General features: G+C 27.9%; 13 protein-coding genes across 14 annotated transcripts; 8 read left to right on the top strand and 5 right to left on the bottom strand.

Annotated features, from left to right (window-relative positions):
* Positions 1 to 60: 60 nt before the first annotated feature.
* On the bottom strand, positions 61 to 2,109 carry VNE69_01215 (DNA replication licensing factor MCM8; the record flags this gene model as incomplete). The annotated part of the gene is made up of 1 exon (XM_065472350.1): positions 61 to 2,109. The coding sequence occupies one exon, from the start codon at positions 2,107 to 2,109 to the stop codon at positions 61 to 63; it is 2,049 nt and encodes a 682-aa protein (XP_065328422.1).
* A 68-nt stretch (positions 2,110 to 2,177) lies between these two features.
* Positions 2,178 to 2,414, top strand: VNE69_01214 (protein transport protein SEC23; the record flags this gene model as incomplete). Its single annotated transcript, XM_065472349.1, has 1 exon — positions 2,178 to 2,414. One exon carries the CDS (start codon positions 2,178 to 2,180, stop codon positions 2,412 to 2,414), a length of 237 nt encoding a protein of 78 aa, XP_065328421.1.
* Positions 2,415 to 2,447: 33 nt separating this feature from the next.
* VNE69_01213 (protein transport protein SEC23) lies at positions 2,448 to 4,298 on the top strand (the record flags this gene model as incomplete). Of its 2 annotated transcripts, none has more annotated exons than XM_065472348.1 (1): positions 2,448 to 4,298. In XM_065472348.1, one exon carries the CDS (start codon positions 2,448 to 2,450, stop codon positions 4,296 to 4,298), a length of 1,851 nt encoding a protein of 616 aa, XP_065328419.1. The 2 variants fall into 2 exon arrangements, with proteins under 2 accessions (XP_065328419.1, XP_065328420.1); XM_065472347.1 differs by having other exon boundaries at positions 2,925 to 4,298.
* A 150-nt stretch (positions 4,299 to 4,448) lies between these two features.
* Positions 4,449 to 4,934, top strand: VNE69_01212 (ribosomal protein eS7; the record flags this gene model as incomplete). The annotated part of the gene is made up of 1 exon (XM_065472346.1): positions 4,449 to 4,934. One exon carries the CDS (start codon positions 4,449 to 4,451, stop codon positions 4,932 to 4,934), a length of 486 nt encoding a protein of 161 aa, XP_065328418.1.
* Positions 4,935 to 5,103: 169 nt separating this feature from the next.
* Positions 5,104 to 6,522, top strand: VNE69_01211 (CCR4-not complex 3'-5'-exoribonuclease subunit CCR4 (CCR4); the record flags this gene model as incomplete). Its single annotated transcript, XM_065472345.1, has 1 exon — positions 5,104 to 6,522. One exon carries the CDS (start codon positions 5,104 to 5,106, stop codon positions 6,520 to 6,522), a length of 1,419 nt encoding a protein of 472 aa, XP_065328417.1.
* Positions 6,523 to 6,917: 395 nt separating this feature from the next.
* On the bottom strand, positions 6,918 to 7,808 carry VNE69_01210 (proteasome subunit RPN11 (RPN11); the record flags this gene model as incomplete). The annotated part of the gene is made up of 1 exon (XM_065472344.1): positions 6,918 to 7,808. One exon carries the CDS (start codon positions 7,806 to 7,808, stop codon positions 6,918 to 6,920), a length of 891 nt encoding a protein of 296 aa, XP_065328416.1.
* Positions 7,809 to 7,947: 139 nt separating this feature from the next.
* VNE69_01209 (RNA-binding protein PNO1 (PNO1)) lies at positions 7,948 to 8,577 on the bottom strand (the record flags this gene model as incomplete). The annotated part of the gene is made up of 1 exon (XM_065472343.1): positions 7,948 to 8,577. The coding sequence occupies one exon, from the start codon at positions 8,575 to 8,577 to the stop codon at positions 7,948 to 7,950; it is 630 nt and encodes a 209-aa protein (XP_065328415.1).
* A 399-nt stretch (positions 8,578 to 8,976) lies between these two features.
* Positions 8,977 to 9,807, top strand: VNE69_01208 (cell division control protein 73 (CDC83); the record flags this gene model as incomplete). The annotated part of the gene is made up of 1 exon (XM_065472342.1): positions 8,977 to 9,807. The coding sequence occupies one exon, from the start codon at positions 8,977 to 8,979 to the stop codon at positions 9,805 to 9,807; it is 831 nt and encodes a 276-aa protein (XP_065328414.1).
* Positions 9,808 to 10,021: 214 nt separating this feature from the next.
* Positions 10,022 to 12,190, bottom strand: VNE69_01207 (ATP-dependent RNA helicase; the record flags this gene model as incomplete). Its single annotated transcript, XM_065472341.1, has 1 exon — positions 10,022 to 12,190. The coding sequence occupies one exon, from the start codon at positions 12,188 to 12,190 to the stop codon at positions 10,022 to 10,024; it is 2,169 nt and encodes a 722-aa protein (XP_065328413.1).
* Positions 12,191 to 12,623: 433 nt separating this feature from the next.
* On the top strand, positions 12,624 to 13,574 carry VNE69_01206 (putative signal recognition particle subunit SRP72; the record flags this gene model as incomplete). The annotated part of the gene is made up of 1 exon (XM_065472340.1): positions 12,624 to 13,574. The coding sequence occupies one exon, from the start codon at positions 12,624 to 12,626 to the stop codon at positions 13,572 to 13,574; it is 951 nt and encodes a 316-aa protein (XP_065328412.1).
* Positions 13,575 to 13,702: 128 nt separating this feature from the next.
* VNE69_01205 (mannose-1-phosphate guanyltransferase) lies at positions 13,703 to 14,692 on the top strand (the record flags this gene model as incomplete). The annotated part of the gene is made up of 1 exon (XM_065472339.1): positions 13,703 to 14,692. The coding sequence occupies one exon, from the start codon at positions 13,703 to 13,705 to the stop codon at positions 14,690 to 14,692; it is 990 nt and encodes a 329-aa protein (XP_065328411.1).
* Positions 14,693 to 14,844: 152 nt separating this feature from the next.
* VNE69_01204 (phosphoinositide phosphatase SAC1 (SAC1)) lies at positions 14,845 to 16,344 on the top strand (the record flags this gene model as incomplete). The annotated part of the gene is made up of 1 exon (XM_065472338.1): positions 14,845 to 16,344. The coding sequence occupies one exon, from the start codon at positions 14,845 to 14,847 to the stop codon at positions 16,342 to 16,344; it is 1,500 nt and encodes a 499-aa protein (XP_065328410.1).
* A 1,577-nt stretch (positions 16,345 to 17,921) lies between these two features.
* Positions 17,922 to 18,806, bottom strand: VNE69_01203 (uncharacterized protein; the record flags this gene model as incomplete). The annotated part of the gene is made up of 1 exon (XM_065472337.1): positions 17,922 to 18,806. The coding sequence occupies one exon, from the start codon at positions 18,804 to 18,806 to the stop codon at positions 17,922 to 17,924; it is 885 nt and encodes a 294-aa protein (XP_065328409.1).
* Positions 18,807 to 19,431: the final 625 nt, after the last annotated feature.

Below are 19,431 nucleotides of genomic sequence, written 5' to 3'. Positions count from 1 at the left end.
TACTTCTTTTTTTAAATTTATTTTATTCTTAAAGAATATGTTTTTTAAATTCTTGTTGCTTCAATTTTCTGTTACTAATTTATATTTCTTATTCGCCTTCTTTATTAATATTCCTCTATAATTTAATTGTTCTAATATCTCACTAAATGGTTTATTAATTTCCATTGTCTCATAATATTCTTTAATTTCTTCTATCATAAAATTCATATCTCCTTTCTTTTGTGCTTCTTGATTTAATAAATCTATGAAATCTTTTATATTTTTCTTCTTACTTGTTTTCTTGACTTCTGTCTCTAAAATCTTTTTATACAAATTTATACTGAACAAGGCATCTTCTTTGTTACAAATACTTCTAAGTTCTATTTTCGCCCTGGCTTCTGTCAGTCTTATAAGTGACTCTAAATCTCTTGTTGTTACTCCACTTCTTTCTCTAATACTCAAATAATATTTCTTAATTTCTTCTTTGGCAATTTTATTTAAAAATGGGAAGACTGTGGCTCTGGCGTACGAAATATATTTCTTCAATGTATTCGTAGAATAAAGACAAGTCTCTGGTGTCTTAAGTAAAGATTTAAGAAATTTGTCTGTTCTAATATCCTTTAAAATATTATTATAATCGACTGTACTGGACGAATTAGACAAATGTCTCTTTTTTAATATTTGATCTGAAATCTCATAATTCTCTTTTTCATTGAGATTGTCAATCAAAACAAATATTAAATCAAATCTGGAAAGTAAAGCCTCATCAAATTTCAAATTTTCTTTTATGGATTTTGATTGGTTAAAATGTCCATATCTCGGATTAGAAGCGGCAATAATTGTCGCCCTAGTCGGCACACTACAAATGACGCCCCCTTTGGCGACTGTGACTTTTTGATCTTCCATTGCTTCAAACAAAGCCGAGTGGTCGTCGATTTTATCAAATTCGTCAATACAACACAGCCCATTGTCAGACACAACCAAAGCTCCAGCATCGGCCATGAAATCCCCAGAGATCGGGTCATGGACAATGGAAACAGTTAAGCCTGCCGTAGTAGTCAAATTTCCTGTCACATATGTAGTCTTAGGAAGGATACCACATGAATTTAATAACATTTTACTTTTTCCTAATCCAGGATCTCCAATAATTAATGTATGAATTTCTGATCTGACTTCATTTTGCCCGACATACTTTTTTGTTCCTCCAAATAAAGAAAGAAGCATGCCTGTTTTTATTAAATCATTTCCATAAATTGTCCCATAAAGCGAATGAATAAAAGACGCGACAATATTTTTAGTCTTAGAAATCTTCTTAAATTCTATGAAATCCTTTTCTGCACATTCGTATTTTTCTACGAATAAACTTCTGTTTTTTATATGTTCCAAATTATTTACTTGTACTGTAAGTTTGTACAGGCTTTTATTTTCTATCTCGGCATTTACAGTACCACATAAATTTATGACGTCACCAGGGGTCAAAGTCCCCACGAAATCATCATAAATTATACAGTCAATATTAATTTCTTCTAATTTATCTTCTAAATTCATATCATTGAGTCTTTGAAGTTTTATTTCTTGTGTATCTTTTATTATATTTCCTGGATGATTGTATAAAAAATTAAATGTTTTAGATTTGCATGAATTTACACATTTTGTTGGTTGTTTAAACAAATTGTTTTGAAAACTCAAAGAAATAATTTCATTGCATTTTTTACATTCAAAAAATGCTTTAAAAACATTCAATTTTTTAAATCCTACTCTACTAATTGTTCCACAAAGAAATATTATTTTTCCTAACAATTCTGTATTCATCGATTTATTAATTTCCATTTTTGAATATTCTGTAATTCTCGTTATTATTTTCGTAATTCCAAGTCCTTTATCTTTTATGTTTTCTGATAAAGCACAAGATACGCAATTTATTAAAATTTCCATATTTTTTTCTTCTAAATTTTTACAAAATATTTTTAAAAATTTCTCATATGAAATTTCAAATATTTTTGTTGTCATCAATTTATTCAAATCTTCTTTCATTAGAATAGGTTTGAAGTTTGTAATTATTGTCACTGCTTCATTAAATGCAGTGTATTGTTCTTCTGGAAAATACAAGTTCCATGTCTCTATAAACATTTATGCACCCTTTAAATTTTTTCGAATTTATATTTTTTTTGCATAAATTTTTAAATTTACCCTCAAAAATGGAAGACGCAATTAGAGAAATTGAAGAGCGCGATGGAGTTAGACTGACCTGGAATGTTTGGGGCACTAAAGGGAAGGAAACTTCCAAGATACCACTTGCTTGTCTTTATAATGTCCATCAAGATTCTAATTTCGTAGAATGTGAGCCTATTTATTGTTTATCTTGTAGGTCGATTTTGAATTATTGTTGTAATGTCGACTACGGAAGAAAAACTTGGAATTGTGTAATTTGTTGAAGTATAAATAATTTGCCTGGTCATGCCCAGGACATGTCTCCTGATAATATTTTACCAGAGATGAGTGAAGATAATTCGACTTTAGAATATGTTTTATCAAAAGAATCACTTTTTCCTCCTGTATTTTTTTTTATTATTGACACTTGTTCGTTTGACGAAATTCGTCATAAAATTCTCATTGACGCTTTGAATGTTTTTTTCGATGAAATTCCTGAAGATTGCCTTGTTGGGTTCATCAAATTCGGGACAAATATCGAGTTAATTGAAATTAATAAAATTAATCCTAAGAAGACTTATTTATTTTCTGGGAAGGTTGAGTACAATGAGAAATTATTGTCAAATTTGGACTGTCTGTCCGTCAAGGACTCGTCTTCGGTCTTGGGTAAATTTCTTGTCCGTAAAGATGAGTGTAAAGATTTTGCCTTAGATTTTATTAATAATTTACCACTAGATCCTTTCCCGGTAGTAAATGCGTATAAGCCGATAAGATGCACTGGGTCTGCTATTTCTTTGGCTGTTTCTTTACTAGAGAAGAATTTTAATAATTCTGCTGTGAAATATTTGTTATTTACACAAGGCGCCTGCACCTACGGGCCTGGGACTGTCACGTCGATCAAATTCAAAGAAAAAGGCAAAAATGACCACGTGGACGAAAATGACACAAGTTACAATAAGTCAGCCACGAAATATTACTCAGATTTAGGGAATAGAATCATGGACTTGGGCCATTCTCTTGACATTTTAGCCTGTACTATTGAAGATATCGGAATAAATCATCTCGAGAAGTTGTGCAGTTTGACAGGTGGTTTTTTGATTATGGCGCAAGATTTCAATGGCGAAGTTTACAGTTCGTCCTGTAAGAAAATTATGGAAAAAAAAGAAAATCTTTTGAGACAAGGCTTCAATGGACGAATGATCGTCAGGACTAGTAAAAATTTGGAATATAAAGGCGTCATAGGCATGGGTAAGAAGAACAGTAGTCAGTGGCGAATTGGATCTTTATTTCCTAATACGAATTTGACTTTACTTTTATCAGAGACAAAAGAAGCGAAACATGAAGATTTTGGATATGTTCAAATTATCACTCAGTACCAAAGATCAGATAAAAAGTTAATTGTCAGGGTCACGACTTTCGCCCGAATGTTTTCTGACAATAAAGACGACTGCATAAACAGTTTCGACCAAGAAGCCGCAACCGTTTTCCAGGCGAGATTTTTACTCCTCAAAGAATATGACGAAGTAAAAGACTGTGAAAGAATGATAGAGAAGAATCTTATAAGATTTGTCAGAGCCTTCAGTAATTTCTCTAAAGGCGTCCCTGGGTCGCTTATCCTGCCGGATTCCATGTCTTATTATCCAAATTTCATGTTTTTCTTTAAAAGAAGCCTGCTGGTTCAGACTGAAGATGTCAGCAAAGACGAGGCAGTTTATTTTAAGAATTTGTTGTATAGAGAGAAAACTGATGAAGCTTTGAAAATGATCAAGCCGTCTCTTATTTCTTATCATTATGAAAATGGAATCATGCCCGTGGAGCTTGACACTAAATCTCTTCAGCCTGATGTCATTTTGGTCTTAGACACTTTGCATAATGTCGTAGTAAGCCGGGGAAGTTATGTGGCGAATTGGATAAATGAAAAGTATCACGAGCAAGAAGAATACGCCTCCTTGAAAGAAGTCATTGATCAATCTGAGGAATATGCGAGAGAACTTTGTAAGAGACTGCCTACTCCTCAATTCTGCATAACTGAAGAAGGGAAATCTCAGCAGCGTATTGTTCATCATTATGTAAATCCTTCGTCTAGTGGAGTGGTAATTACAGAAAATATTAGTTATGATAAATTTTACGACGCACTTTGTCGTGTGGTAGTCAACAGTGACGAATAAAAAGATTATCTCTTTTTTACTTAAAAATTTTTAAATTTTTTTGATTTTTTTTATTTGAATTTTTTGATTTGTCTACATAACTTTAGTTAAACTTATTTAAATTTGTTAGTCTATTTTATTTAAAATGTGGCTTTTTTTTGAGCCCTAAAAATGTCGGCCCAAACTGAAACTGAAAAACAAATCTCAGAAATTATAAAAAAATTTGTCACAGACATTGACGAGAAAAAACTCCAAGAAATCAACATTCAAACATTCATAAGAGACAACAAGAGGAAAGTCATGACTGTCAAAGTCCCAGTAGAAATAATTTCTAAATCTCAAATTAATTTTGGCTCAATAATAAAAAATATAAAACAGAAATTTCAAGATTATTATATAATTTTAGTAGAAAATATTAAAAATGAAGGAAAAACTAGCTGGAATGATTGTAAAAAAATATTTAAAGGGGCTTGTTATCCTTTTAATATCAATGGAATCAGAACTGACGTGATTTCACCTGAAGAAGAAATTGTTAACGTTTTATTAGAAAAAAAATGTACTTTTAATGAAGACGAGTTTAAAATGATCGAGACAGCTATTAAAGGATTAGTTGGGATGAATGTAGTAGTTTCTACTAATTTTCATTCATTAAATTAAAATAATTTAATTTTTTTTTGTACTCTTAAATTCGACTTGTTAATTATTTATCTGTTCTATTTTATTATAAATTTCAAATGTAACTTGAAATCCAAAAATATTTTTTACGACTTTCGTCTTGGACAAAATAATTTTTTTTTACTAAAATTTCGTAAAAAATTTTCCCCTAATGGAAGATCTTCAAAATTCAAAAAAAAAGAATCTTAAAACTGTTCCTAAAAATTATTTGGAAAATTATTTAGGACTAGACTTCTCTTTTCAAGGAATAAAACATTTATCAAATTCTTTATTTCAATTGATTTTTTTAAAAGAACTAAATCTAAGAGGAAATGAATTAGAAAACATTCCCAGTGACATTTTTATACTTAAAAATCTCGAAATATTAAATCTTAGTAAAAATAAAATCAAATTTTTACCACCAAAAATGGGTAAAATGGTAAATCTCAAAGAAATTTATTTATCAGACAATCTAATTTCTAATATACCAATGGAATTGGGTTGTCTTTATAATTGTACTGTCTTCGAAATCAATAATAATCCACTAATAAGTCCATTTAATATTTTATATAAAGAAAAAAAATTATTACAATATTGTAGGGAACATAACTCGAATTACAGCCCGCCAGTTGACAGGACATGGTTGGACACAGTCATAAAAAAAGACGAAAATTATAGCGCATTTTCTTGTGGAACATTTAATATTTTATCAAATTATAGTGCTTTAAAATTGGGATACCCACCTACTTGGATTTTAAACCCGGAATACAGAAAAGAAAACATTTTACATAATATTTGTTCGTATAATGTGGATATTTTGTGTCTACAAGAGATAGAAATTTACAATTATCAAGATTTTTATAAAGACCAATTAGATTTGAGATGTGAATATGATTCGACCTTTTTTCCAAAAGGTAGATCTAAAAATATTCCCGATTCTAAAAACGTCGACGGATGCGCGACATTCTGGAAAAAAGGTAAATTCCGGCATATAGAAAGTCTTGTAATAGATTTTTATAGTAAATTATTACATGACAATAAATTTGTAAAAAATGTCAATTTAATGACTAGATACGGTAAAAAAGACAATATAGCCACAGTCACCTTATTAGAATGTCTTGAAACTAAAAAAATCCTCATAGTTGTCAATGTACATTTGTATTGGGACCCAGAATATGAAGATATAAAATTTGTACAAACTCTTTTATTAATTGACGAATTAGAAAAAATTAGTAAAAAATTTAAAGACGCAGGCATTCTTTTATTAGGAGATTTTAATTCTTTATACGATTCAAATGTTTACTCGTTTATTACGAATAAAGATTTTGAAACGAATGCCTTTGGATTTCCGGTGAAAAATTCTCTAAATTTATTTGACGCGTATTGTAACGAGGAAACTAATTTTACGAATTTTACACCTACTTTTAAAGGAGTGATAGATTATATTTTTTATAATGATAAATTGGAACTTAAAAGTATACTCAGTAATATTGAAAGTGAGTATTGTGATAGAGTGGTTGGATTGCCTAATATTCATTTCCCATCAGATCATGTATTTATTGCATCAAAATTTATAATTAAAAAAAAATAAAATTTTTTCAATATGAACCAAATTTAACAAATATTAAAAAGCCTGAGATATTTTTATTTATACAAAACTTTCAATGAAGTTTATTTAAAATGTTAAGATTAAATGTTTTTTTTATTTAAAAAATTTCTAATATGTGTCTATAGGGTAAAATTTAAAATTATACGCGTTTTTTAGGTTTAATATTAAACTGATTTTAAGGTATGGAAATTTTAGCGTGTGTTTCAAAAAATTTCATAATGTTTTTATTGAAAAAATCAAATCCGTTTTGGGGTATGGAAATTTTAGCGTGTGTTTCAAAAAATTTTAAAGCTATTTATATAAAAAATAAAAAAGTTTCTTTTTGTATTTACTATAAAATTTAACAAAAATTCGTTAAAAATTAATTTAGAGATTTTTTAATCAGTTTTATTAAAAATGAAAGAATGAAGAGAATACAACAAATTATAAACAGTAATCTTGTGAATATTTCTATCACACAATTCTGCTAAGTGTTTTTTACTATCTAATTTCCCCACTCTTGACATTACTAAATCTTTCCCCGTTAAATTTTTTTCTTCTTCTACTGTTTTATTGTAATTATTCAGTAAAACTGATAAGTTTTTTCTGTCAAGCTTAATTTCTTGCATCTTCAAGTTGTCGCCCCATGTTTTCTTGTGTAAATTTAGTAGCATTCTTTGTTCAATATCAAATTTTTTATATGTTATATTAAAAGAGTAGTAATGTTTATTAAGACCATGTATTATAGAAATAAGTGTAGGAGTTTTAAGATATCCTATGTTACTAGTGACTTGTCTTGGTTCTTGTCCTATAATTCCTAAGGAATTTCCTATTGACCTAAATGCGTCTATGACGACTTTGCCCTTGACACTTTGAATTGGGTCAATGACGACAGCCACAGCTCTTTTACAAAGTTTTTCGAAGCTTTGCTGCGTGCTGATGTCTACGCTACTTAGCCAGCAGCCGAATCCAGGGTGACTGTGGTACCAACCCACCACTGTCTCATTTCGCCCTGTGGCTTTTAGAATGTCCATCATTTTCATTTGAAAGACCGGGTCGACTGCTTCTACAGTGACGCCAGTGCCGCTTTGAGGCATGGCGAAGACATCGACGACTTTGACGGTGTATTCGTCCACAAATTCCCCAAGCATTAGACCCATGACTTCCATAGGAACACCAGATCTGCCATGTTTGAGCATTTTTATTAGTGCTAAAGAAGAAATCTGAATAGTCTCTGAAGTGTCAGGAGTTGGTTCATTAGATTGTTGTCCTAAAAAATCTGTAAACATAGGGGGCAAAAAATAGGGAAATATTTAGACTGTCAAAACTAAAACACCTTTAAAATTGTAAAGAATATAAGATGTATTTATCATAATAATTATATTCAAAAAAACTTATTTATAATGTGTTAAAATTATTAATATTTTTTTATTGCTTTTTTTCTAGTTCATTGTAAATTGTCTGAATTGATCCACAAGTGTCTTTAATTTTCGTCCTTATATTTCTCAGTCTATTGTAAATCGTCCCCGGCTGAGATCCCATGATTAATCTACAGTAAGAATCTTTAGCTATTCTTGTATTTTCAATAGGCCCAAGTAAAAAAATATTGGCATCTTTAATAAGTGACTTACACCTGGAAAGTGACTCAATCGTAGTCTTAGTCTTCCCATCTCTCCCTATCATTCGGCCTATTGCTCTTTCTATGTGCAGATTTTTCAGTATTTTAACTTCGTGAATATTAAAATTATCAAGAAAAACATCAGCGAATTTTAAAATAGAAAGCGAGTCTTCAATGCTAAAGCCAAGATTTATGGCTTTAAGAAATTGCTCAGTCCTGTTTAGAAAAGAAGTGTCTTCTGTCAAGTCGCAAGTTCTAATGTCAATTTGTTTTTTTATAAAATTCATTCTGATTTGGATTTTCGCAAGTTCGACTATTGGTGTGTAGATTTTTAGCCATTCTGTTTTGTAGAACATCATTCTGTAATTTGGTACGTCTATACTTCTTCCTTGGATTTCTACTGTATTTTTAGAGTCAGAGACATTTTTGACAATTTCCATTAAGGAGTCAAAAAAGAATGTAAAAAAGAATGTAAAAAAAAGAATGTAAAAAAGAATGTAAAAAAAGAATGTAAAGATTATGTTTGAATAGATTTCATTATATTAAGATGATAGATCTTTATGGTAATATTAATTATTTAGAGAACAATATTGGTGTAATAATTTTCTTTATTTATGCGCATAAATAAAGAAAATCTTTTTATACTGTAAAATTCTTTTTCTAGCAGCTATAGATTAGCGAATTATTCACTAATCTTTTTGGATTTGTGCTTGACAATAAACAAACTTAGATGAAATAAAAGTCGAATAAACAGAAGAAAAAACTGGAGTAAAATGAGATATAGGAAAGTAGCTCCTTGAATAAATTTATTTTATAAATATTTTTTATTTTCGTCCCATATGGAAATATTGAGCGATATCCTTAAAAATCCAAAAAGCGTCTCTTTCTCTGAAAATAAAATAAAAATCTCCGGCTTAGAATACGACAAGAACATGGAAATAGAAATCAAAGAAACAACTAAGAAAAAATATACACTTGAACAATTAGCATATTTTTTATGTAACAAACATCTCCAATACACAAAATATCTACGAGAATGTAAAACAAAAGGCATTCTCTCGATTTTTTATTCTGATCAAAAAATCATTCTAGAAGAAGTTGAGAAAGAAAATGAAGTCGAGTCACAAGGAAGATACGATCTACCAGAGTCAAAATACTACAGTAAACACGACTACCACTGGGTCAAAGATCTAATAGCAGAAAAAACAGACGAAATTCTAAAATCAAAAATAACAGAAAAATACAAAATTATCGTGTCTTCTTCACTGACAGCCACTGTAAATTTGTCGAATATTGAAATTTTATTAACTTCGGGATCTTTAGAAAAATCTCAAGATTTAATTTTTGATAAAACGGAATTTAAAATTAAAAGTCATGTTTTTGTAGCAGAAGAAGACATAAAAGATTGGACAAGTGACGACTGGAACATGCTAGTGGCAATATTCTGTGATGGAAGTGAGTGGCAAATTAATGAGTGGGGAATAGGAGATGTAGCGAGTTTATTTAATACTGTGCCTACTTTTTATATTGTAAATACTCGTAGTATGAATAAAAATGATCTGTCTGGGTATAATGTTATAAAATGGAATGTGGTAGATAATAAATTAGATGATGAGAAATATAAATTAATGTGGAGTAAAATTAAAAATACTATCAAAAATAAGAAATAAAGCTTAAATAATGATTTTTATAAATTTATTTGTAAAAAAAAATTTTTACAATTTTTTTTTGTAATTAAAAATTTGCTAATTTAATCTAAAATTCAAAATGATAAAGCTTTAAAATTAATAAAAAAGATATAATATTTAATGCTTATAAAAAAAATCTTTATAGAACGATTAACATTTAATATGTAAAGCTGTAAGCTTTAAAAAAACAAATAGTTTATTTTTTTTTATGAAATAAATGGTTCACACTTTTGCACAAAATTTCACTACTAACCACATTACAATATTTTAAAAACTCTTTCTTTGTTCTCACAATAGAAAAATATAAAATTAAATTTTCTCTTTTTTTATATAAACAACTACTACTGTGAATAAAACATTCTGTCTCTTTAAAAACTGTAAAATACCCTTCTTCTTTAATTTTAGCAATATTCATAAAATATCCATAAGAAAAAGCTTCCATGACTTTGCTTATATCAGAAGATTTATCTGTACAGAATATTTTAGACAATTGCTCTACAATTTTTTTTGCTTGACACAAATTTCTAAAAGATAAAAAAAACTTTTTTGAAAAATTTTCACTAAAATTATTTTTTTGCCATTCTTTAAAAATTTTAAGTAAGACGAAAAAATCACCTCTTTCGTCATACCAGATTTTTTTTGAATCTAAAAATTTTTTATATAAATTTTTGTTTTCTTTACTAACATCAATAAAAATTTGATCAATAGTCAACATTGCTGAAATTATAGCAGTGTCTTGAAAACATTTAAGCTCTACTGATCTTATAAGAGTAAGTGCTAAATTGGGATCTAAAGGCAAAGAAGACATCTTCAATCCTAATTTAGTAATTTTACCATTTTTATCTACAGCTCTGGTTAGAAATAAATATTCTAGAGCGTCGTTTATAGAATCAACTTTAGGTTTGTCTATCATGTCAAAAGTCGATAGATCATCAATACCTAAAGATTTTATAGTTAAAATTCCACTACAAACATTAGTAGTCAAAATTTCGGGAGGCGTAAAATCGGCCATTTTATTAAAATCTTGTTTTGTATAAATTCGGAATGTTTTGCCCGGTTTAGTCCGGCCAGCTCTGCCGCTTCTTTGCTTGGCTTGAGCTTTACTTATCATAACTGTCTCTAATATGTCCATACCAAGATTATTAGAATGTCTCATATGTTTTACTCTGCCTGAGTCTACAACATATACAATATTTTCTATAGTTATAGAAGTTTCGCAAATGTTTGTAGACAAAATAATTTTTCGTTTATCGGTTTTTAAAAACACACGTTCCTGGTCGTGTGCAGACATGGCGCTATAAATAGTCAAAATCTCACAGGATTCTCTACCCAATTCTGAATTTAGAATACCAAAAGCTTCTTTGATATCTTCTTGACCAGTTAGAAAAACCAAAATATCACCAGGAGGCTCAAAATTATGAATTTGTATCACAGTTTTGATTGTTTCCTCGAACCAGTTTTCATTTTCATATTGTTTTATAAAATAATTTTGTAATGGAAAAATTTTATGTCTAATGTCCACAAATGGACAATTAAAAAATTCTATAAATTTTTGAGTAGCCAAGGTAGCACTCATTAGTACAATTTTGGTTTTTGAATTACTGTTCAAAATTTTTTTACAATATCCCAGTAAAATGTCAATATTGATAGTTCGCTCATGAGCTTCGTCGATGATCAAACAATCGTATTTGTTTAAAGTTTCTTTACGGACAATTTCTTTTAGTAAAATACCATCCGTGACATATTTTAATTTTGTTTTTTTCGAAGTGCAGTCGTCAAATCGCACTGCGTATCCAACGAGTTTGCCGATTTTCGTGTTCATATCTTTGGCTACTTTTTTGGCAATACTAATGGCCGCTATTCTTCTTGGTTGAGTGCAGACAATATTAGAATATTTCTTTAATAAATATTTTGGTATCTTAGTAGTCTTTCCGCACCCCGTGTCTCCTTGTACCAAAACTATTCGATTTTCTTCTAATAATTTTATTATCAAATCCATTTTTGATTCTACAGAATCATATTGAGCACGATCTTCAATGTCGGCTTCATTATTAAGAAAGTTCAGAATATCCAAGTCCGCGTCTTTTTCTGGTTTGTACTCTACAAAAGTGTCAATATACAAATTTTTAGGAATTTTATAGCGCATTTCAATGTCATCGTCAATTTGAAAAACTTGCTCAGGACTAAAATGCCTGTTATTTTCTACTAAAGCCAAAATTTCATTGTAAACTTCTTCTGATACATGTTTTTGTAAATTTAACATGTCTCGATCTTGTACAAATTTATAAATTTTATTAAAAAAATCATTGGACAAGTCGATTTCTTTACTTTTAAGAATATTTAAAATGGCTTCTTTTTCGTCCATTGATTTACGGGGTATAAAAAATTAGAAGAAAACACCGATTAATTTCGGATTTTTAAATTTTAAGATGAATTATGGGATTCTTTCGTAAAAGTCAAAAGTTCGTGCATAAAATTCATGGGGGTAAAAAAAAGCACAAATTTATAGTAAATTCTAAAAAATGTCAAATAAAAAAGAAAATATTAACAAATGTATGTAAACATTGGAAATAATTCATCAAATAAATAATTTAGTTTTTAAGAAAGTAGTTATGTCTTATTTATAGTTGACACATAATTTTTGACTCCATCACCAAAGCCATTCTTGTCTTTAAAAGAGTGCTGTTTTGATTTAATTTATAGGCATGCTCTCAATGAACCATAAATTAATATTTTAAATTCCAATAAATTTAAAATGTCTTTATTTTTATATAAATTTTTATAACTTTTTGCCCCAGATGATCGATCCAAATAATTTTCAAACTTTAGAAGAACACGAAAAATTAGCAAATTTAGACATACCAGACATAAAAAACTTCAAAGCAGTCGCATTTTTACACATAGGAAAATTCGAAGAAGCATTAAAATTTAGTCAAAAAGATTCCTACGAATCAGCCTATGCTCTTTACAAATTGAGAAAATATAAAAAAGCACTGAAAATTGCCAATAAACATTCAGGGGAAAAATGGGATGTCTTAAAATCCCAAATTCTGTATTGTATGGGATATTTCAATGAAGCTTTTAAATTTCTAAATAAACTCAAAAAAGACGATGAAATAGTTGTAAATTTACAAGCAATGCAAAGTTTAGGAGAACTTACCAATAAAGTCAATAAACATCATTTCCATAATTTATACATTAAAAAGAAAGAAGAAGATTCTATAAAAGAAAATCTTGAAGATTATAAATTTAAAGATGAAGAAATTTATTATGAATTTTTATTTAACAAGACTTTTGAATGTGCAGAAAATAAAACTGAATATTTAGGAAATCTGAAAAAATTGTCAGACCAATTTCCTAAAGCCAACATTTTCAAAATGCAAATGGCAAATATTGAAGGATATTTTGATGAAATAAATCCTGAAGATTTGTCTAAAACACAAAGACAAGTTTATAATTTCAATTCTAAGAAATCTGATACAATTGAAAATGGTCTACATTATTTGTCAAATTTTAGTAATAAATTGGGAGACAATCAATACAAGTGGATTGAAAACGCCAAAAAAAATAATTTTAAAATTAACTGGAATGAAATTCCTGATACCTCAGAAACATTAAACATTTTGAGAATTTTGACTGGATTAGAAAATAAAAATATAAAAATTGACAATATAAAAAAATGTTTAGAAAAGATAAAAAATGAAAATGTAAAACAGAAAATTGAAGAATATCTAAATTTTAATAAATAAAAAATTGTCATTTTTATAAATTTTTTTTAGTAAACAAAAGATTCTTTTTGTTTTTGATGTTAATTTTTTTGTAAACGAGTTTATTTGTTGACACGCAAAACAATAAATTTTTAACCTTTATTTACAAAATGGTACATTTAAAAAATCAACCTAGAGCTTTAATTCTTGTAGGAGGTTATGGGACAAGACTTAGACCCTTGACCTACACACTACCTAAACCCTTAGTGCCTTTTATTAACAAACCAATTTTAGAACACCAAATATCTGCACTAGTCAAAATCGGAGTAAAAGTAATAATTTTGGCTTTGAATTATTATTCAGATTTGATTATAGAAAAAGTTAAGGTGTATGAAACTAAATATAATATTCAAATTATATATTCGAAAGAAGATGAAGTGCTTGGCACGGCGGGACCTCTGGCACTAGCAAGACGCCATTTAAAAGGAGTTTTCTACGTTTTAAATAGTGACGTCATTTGTGATTATCCTTTATATGAGATGATGATTTATCATTTGAGCACAAATTACGAAGCCACGATGCTCACCACAAGTGTGGAAGATCCATCTCGTTATGGCGTTGTAATTACACACGAAAACACACATACAGTAAAATCCTTTATTGAGAAACCAAAGGCTTTGAAAATTTCAAGAATAAATGCCGGAATTTATATTTTCAACGAATCAATACTAAACCGTATTGAATTAAAAGAGAGTTCACTGGAAAGAGACATATTTCCGAACATTGTAAAGGATAACCTGCTCGGTACATTCGATCTTAGAGGTTTTTGGATGGACATTGGACAAATTAAAGATTATTTAATAGGTCAGCACATGTATTTAAAAAGATATTTAGTTAAAGAACATGACATAGAAAAAAATGTAGTAATCGGCGATAATGTTAAGATTGGACAGAATGTGTACATTGAGAATTCGACTATATTTGATAATGTGCTAATCGGAAATAATGTCATAATAAAAGACAGTATTATTGGATGGAATTCAATAATAAAAAGTGGTGCGAAAATAAATGGCAGTGTTTTGGGCGACTCTGTGAATGTATCTGAAGATTGTATTTTAGACTCCCTATTAATAAAACCCGACAAAATTGTCGAACTATAAAATAAAATGTTGTATAAAAATAATATTAAAAAGCTTATAAATTGTAGATTAAGATATAAAAATTTTATTCTCTAAAATATATGAAAAATAAAAATATTGAAATTATAAAATTAATTCTGAAAATAAAAAATCTCAAACATTTTTGCCCCGAAATGTTTAAGGTTAAAATATTGAACAAGAAGATGAAAATTTCCTCAATTAAAAAGGTTCATTATAATGTCATATCAGAAAACATTGAATTTTTTTGTTATGGTATATATGGGAAAATTGATATTATGGATTCACAATACATTATTTTTATAACAGAAGTTATAAAAAATAGTCAAAATTTTTACTCGGATGTATTTGAAATATCAAAAGTAAAAATTATTCATTTACAAGGGCCGGGGGAAAATTCAATAGTAAAAAATATAAAAAAAACTTTAGAAAAATCAGGAATTTACTTTAGCTACCAACCACTTTATAATAATTATTCTATGGAAGATAATAACAATTCCAATAGAGAAGATTTTATTTTTAATTATGTGCCTATTGAAAATTTAAAAAAATTTGATAAAAAACTAAAAAAATTGACTAAGAAATGTATTCAAGGATATTTTAATGGTTATAAGATTGACAATATGCAATTAATATTAATTTCAAGAAGATGCTGGAAAAACTGTGGCGCGAGATATTTTTGTCGGGGTAGTAACCCGGAAGGCTATGTGTCTAATTATGTAGAAACAGAACAAATTATAAAAATAGGTATGGATATTGTTTACTCATATTTACAAATTAGAGGATCAATACCATTGATTTGGTCTCACCGAGTAGGATTAGCTTATGCCCCACCAATTGTAATATCAAAAAACGAACTTAACAAAGAATGTTTCATAAAATCAATTGAAATTTTGCAAAAAAAATATAAATTTTTTTTTTATATTAATTTAATTAAACAAAATGGGTATGAAGGGGAACTTAATAAAGAATTTAAAAAATTTCAAGATGAAAAAAACTTCATGAATTTAGATTTTCATAATTCGGGTATTATTAGTAATAAAGAAAAATTTGACAAATTTATTTTGAGCGTAAAAAATGTTTTAGATAAATTTGGCGAAAAAATGAATGACAAATATCAGAAAGGAGTAATAAGAACAAATTGTATAGATTGTCTAGATAGAACAAATCTAGTTCAGTATTATATTGGGAGATATAATATAGAGAAAAACATGAAAAATGTTTTTAATAAAATCAAATTCCATCTAGGGGACTTATGGTATGAAAACGGGAATAAAATTTCATTGCAGTACGCTGGTACACCAGCTATAAAGGCAAATGTTATAAAAAATACAAAGCAGGATTTTACGGGTCTTATACGTGATTTTTATTTTTCGATAGTAAGATATTTCTTAAACAGATGGCGACAAGGAGACTTACAAGATTGTTATGATATTTTAACGGGGAAATTTTACATTAATGGGCATTATAAAAAACCAAGGTATAGCAAATATTTCCTCGTTATTATTATGTTATTTATCTCAATATTGAGTTTTAAAACATCTTCGGCATATTTCTATATATTTTTTTTAGGATTCACAGTTATTTTGCTATTAATATCAAAAATGAATTATCCAAAAACTTTAAAAAAAAAAAGTAGATATGACATTAAATAATTGCTCAATATTTCTATAATAAAAAACGTGCATTAAATCATTGATCTTAAATAATTTTTATATTAATATTAATATCTCTGTTATGTATTTCATGACGACAATGCAATAGATTTATATTACCGATCAGTTTTTCTTCTCAAAATAATTAAATTATCTAATTACCTGAAAACAGATAGTAAGGGATAGAAATATTACGAAGCTGTTTAGTGAGTTCATTGTATTTTATACATTTTCATTTATTTTACAAATTAAAGACTATTTCAATATAACACAATAAATGCCCTTGATTAGAACCGCAAATAATCATTATTTGAAAATAGATTGAATATTATCATTAAAGTCAATGTTAGCCTGGTCTTGTTTTAAGTCACTAAATTTTAAACAATTTTATAAAAACTGAAAATTTACTAGTAACATAAAGCATCTAAAAAGTGGAATTTTGAATAAATGAAAAACAGAGCATCTTTTGTATGTAATATATACGATAAAACACTATAGCATGTAAATAAAATAATATGAATTTGTATGTTGTAAAAAACAAAGTAAAAATACTATATTGGGTTATAATATAATAACTTAATTCCTAATTACTTTTCACAAGCTATACTCACAATTTCTTCTGACAGTTCCCGTAGTCCCTCCTGAAATCCACATATTGGTTCCTCTAACACCCCTTTCTGTTCAGTATCAACCTATGTCTGATTGACATAGTTAGGCTTTCTAAAGTCATTTTAAGGACTCTTGTCTGTATATGTGCTTCCATTCTGGGTTCTAATCGGAGCTCTTTGATATGCGAGCGATGGAAACTAGATACTATTCCATCCCAAGTCATCACAAAAGGAATAATTTTCGGCTTATAATTATGGAGAGAAGCCACATGATTTGCAAGCAAGTCGTATTTATGTTTCTACCACATGAAGGTTGTTAAAGCTTGTGATTCAAACTTCAACAACGATCACTTCTTTCCTCAACTTATCCACAATTAGTATATCGGGCTTGTTATACTTTATTTTGATACTTGAATGTATCCTAGTGTCAACTCTTAGCAATAAAAAAAAACAAAATATATACCTTATTTTTATATAGCAAATCGTATTTGGAATAATTTTATTAAAGATGGCATACATATAGCTGACTTCTCGTTTTAAAAAAATTGTATAGATCTAGGCTGCATTATTATTTTATTTGAGAATTTTATTTCTGGGAATATATTGCAAAAAAAAAGTTGTGATTACAATTTATCAATAAACACTCTAAAAGACATTTTTATAAAATTGACTAAAAACAATATAAATATGATAATATATATATGTATAAAAGTGTAAGATGCATTTTTCTGTAATAGGTTTAAGATTTAAAGATAGATTTTAACTACATTTTTAAAATTTTATACAAACTATAAATAGAGAATGTTTTTTTAGATAATTTAAACTACTTTTTTTTATAAAATTGTTTCATATTTAATGCCACAAAAAAAAATAAGTCGAAAATAATTAGTTATGACATTTCAAAATTGCAGAAAGTATTACAATAAATCTACTTTTTTTTAAAATTGATGAAGATGTTTTTTGTAAAATTCATTTATTTTTAAAAATTCCCAACAAAGTTATCATTTCTTGGGTTCTTGTAGCATATAAATCACGAGTTTTTATTATGCTAGACGCTCTTATACTCATTTCGAACAATGTTATTGTCATGTTATTAGTAAAGCCTACATCTAGTATGTACTGCTCGATTATGTTTTCATATAAATCTATAAATCTTCCACATAAGTCAAAATGGTCAAAGAGATAAGGTAACCTAATACTTATCAAGGTATAATAATGAACTAATGCATCGTAATTGTATTTGTAATTTTTATATTTCGGCATTAATGAATTAAAATATCTCATGGCTCGTAATATACGATTTATATTGTTTATATTTGATTGTTTGCTTGTTTTTTGCATCAATGAATTTTCAATTTCTGTTCTAATTTTCGGGATATATTCGTTTAATATTTTCCTATAATCACTTGACCATATATTCATCATTCTCTTATTTCTTATAAATTCTTTGTTTTTCCCGCCTTTATATTTAATTTTAATAGTAGTCTTTGGAATTATTATTTCCTTTTTCTCCCACTCTGTCAAAAGATTATCAAAACGCTCAATACGCCTATTATACAGTTCTATATTTCCCATGTTGTCATAATTTGTATTCTTAAAATGTTTGAGGTCACTAACAAACTCTCTTAATTCGTTCATTTGCTCTGGTAGCAGGTTGTTTTTGAATTCATTAGTTTTTGATTTATTTGATTTTTTATAAGGAGAATATCTCGGATTCGATGATATTAATTTTACTCTAGAATTTTTTTCTAATTTATCAAGTTCACATTCTGGCCTGTTTTCCCATCCTCTCCAAATTCTATTGGTATTATTTCCTAGTATAATACATATAACGAACAGAATATTATGTAACATAAATGAAGGGGCGAAGAATATTCATAATATGATTTAAAAATTTTTCAGTCATGTATAAACCTTTGCAGCATTCGATTTATGGATTATAGTACTGTATTTTACGCAAAAATATTTAAAAAAACTACATAATGATGTGTATATCTTGATCGTATATAGCAAAATAAATGAAATCGTTGGCAACTAAAGCGTATAATTTCGTTTTAAAAAGGATAGTATATATAATATATATTATTTATAATATTTTTATCGTTTTTATTGTAGAGAAATAACTTAATGGGGAAATTATGATTTTAGTTGATCAATGAACAGCAATTTTTATGTAACATATCAATGTATAATGTTCAAAGTTATGTTTTTTAACAAAATAATTTTGAATAGTGTTTTTTATGTATCATTTTTTGACTACGATTTGTGAACTCAAATTTAAATGATTCTTTTTTTTTTTTTTTTTAGTATTGGCGAAATTTTTTAATCATTTTGTTTAAATTTTTGACTTGATTTTACAAAAATAAATTTAAAAACTGGTTTTTAACTCATATTGTACACGCAATCACTTTTATTTTAAATTTTGATCTAATGTTACATTTAAAAATAAGTAGAAAGATAAATTTTAAGGCACAAAACT

The sequence above is a fragment of the Vairimorpha necatrix genome, chromosome 1, assembly GCF_036630325.1.
Source record: "Vairimorpha necatrix chromosome 1, complete sequence".
In the NCBI taxonomy this organism is placed as follows: domain Eukaryota; kingdom Fungi; phylum Microsporidia; family Nosematidae; genus Vairimorpha; species Vairimorpha necatrix.
Note: the sequence above shows the minus strand (reverse complement) of the source record. Positions and strands in the feature narration are given on the sequence as shown.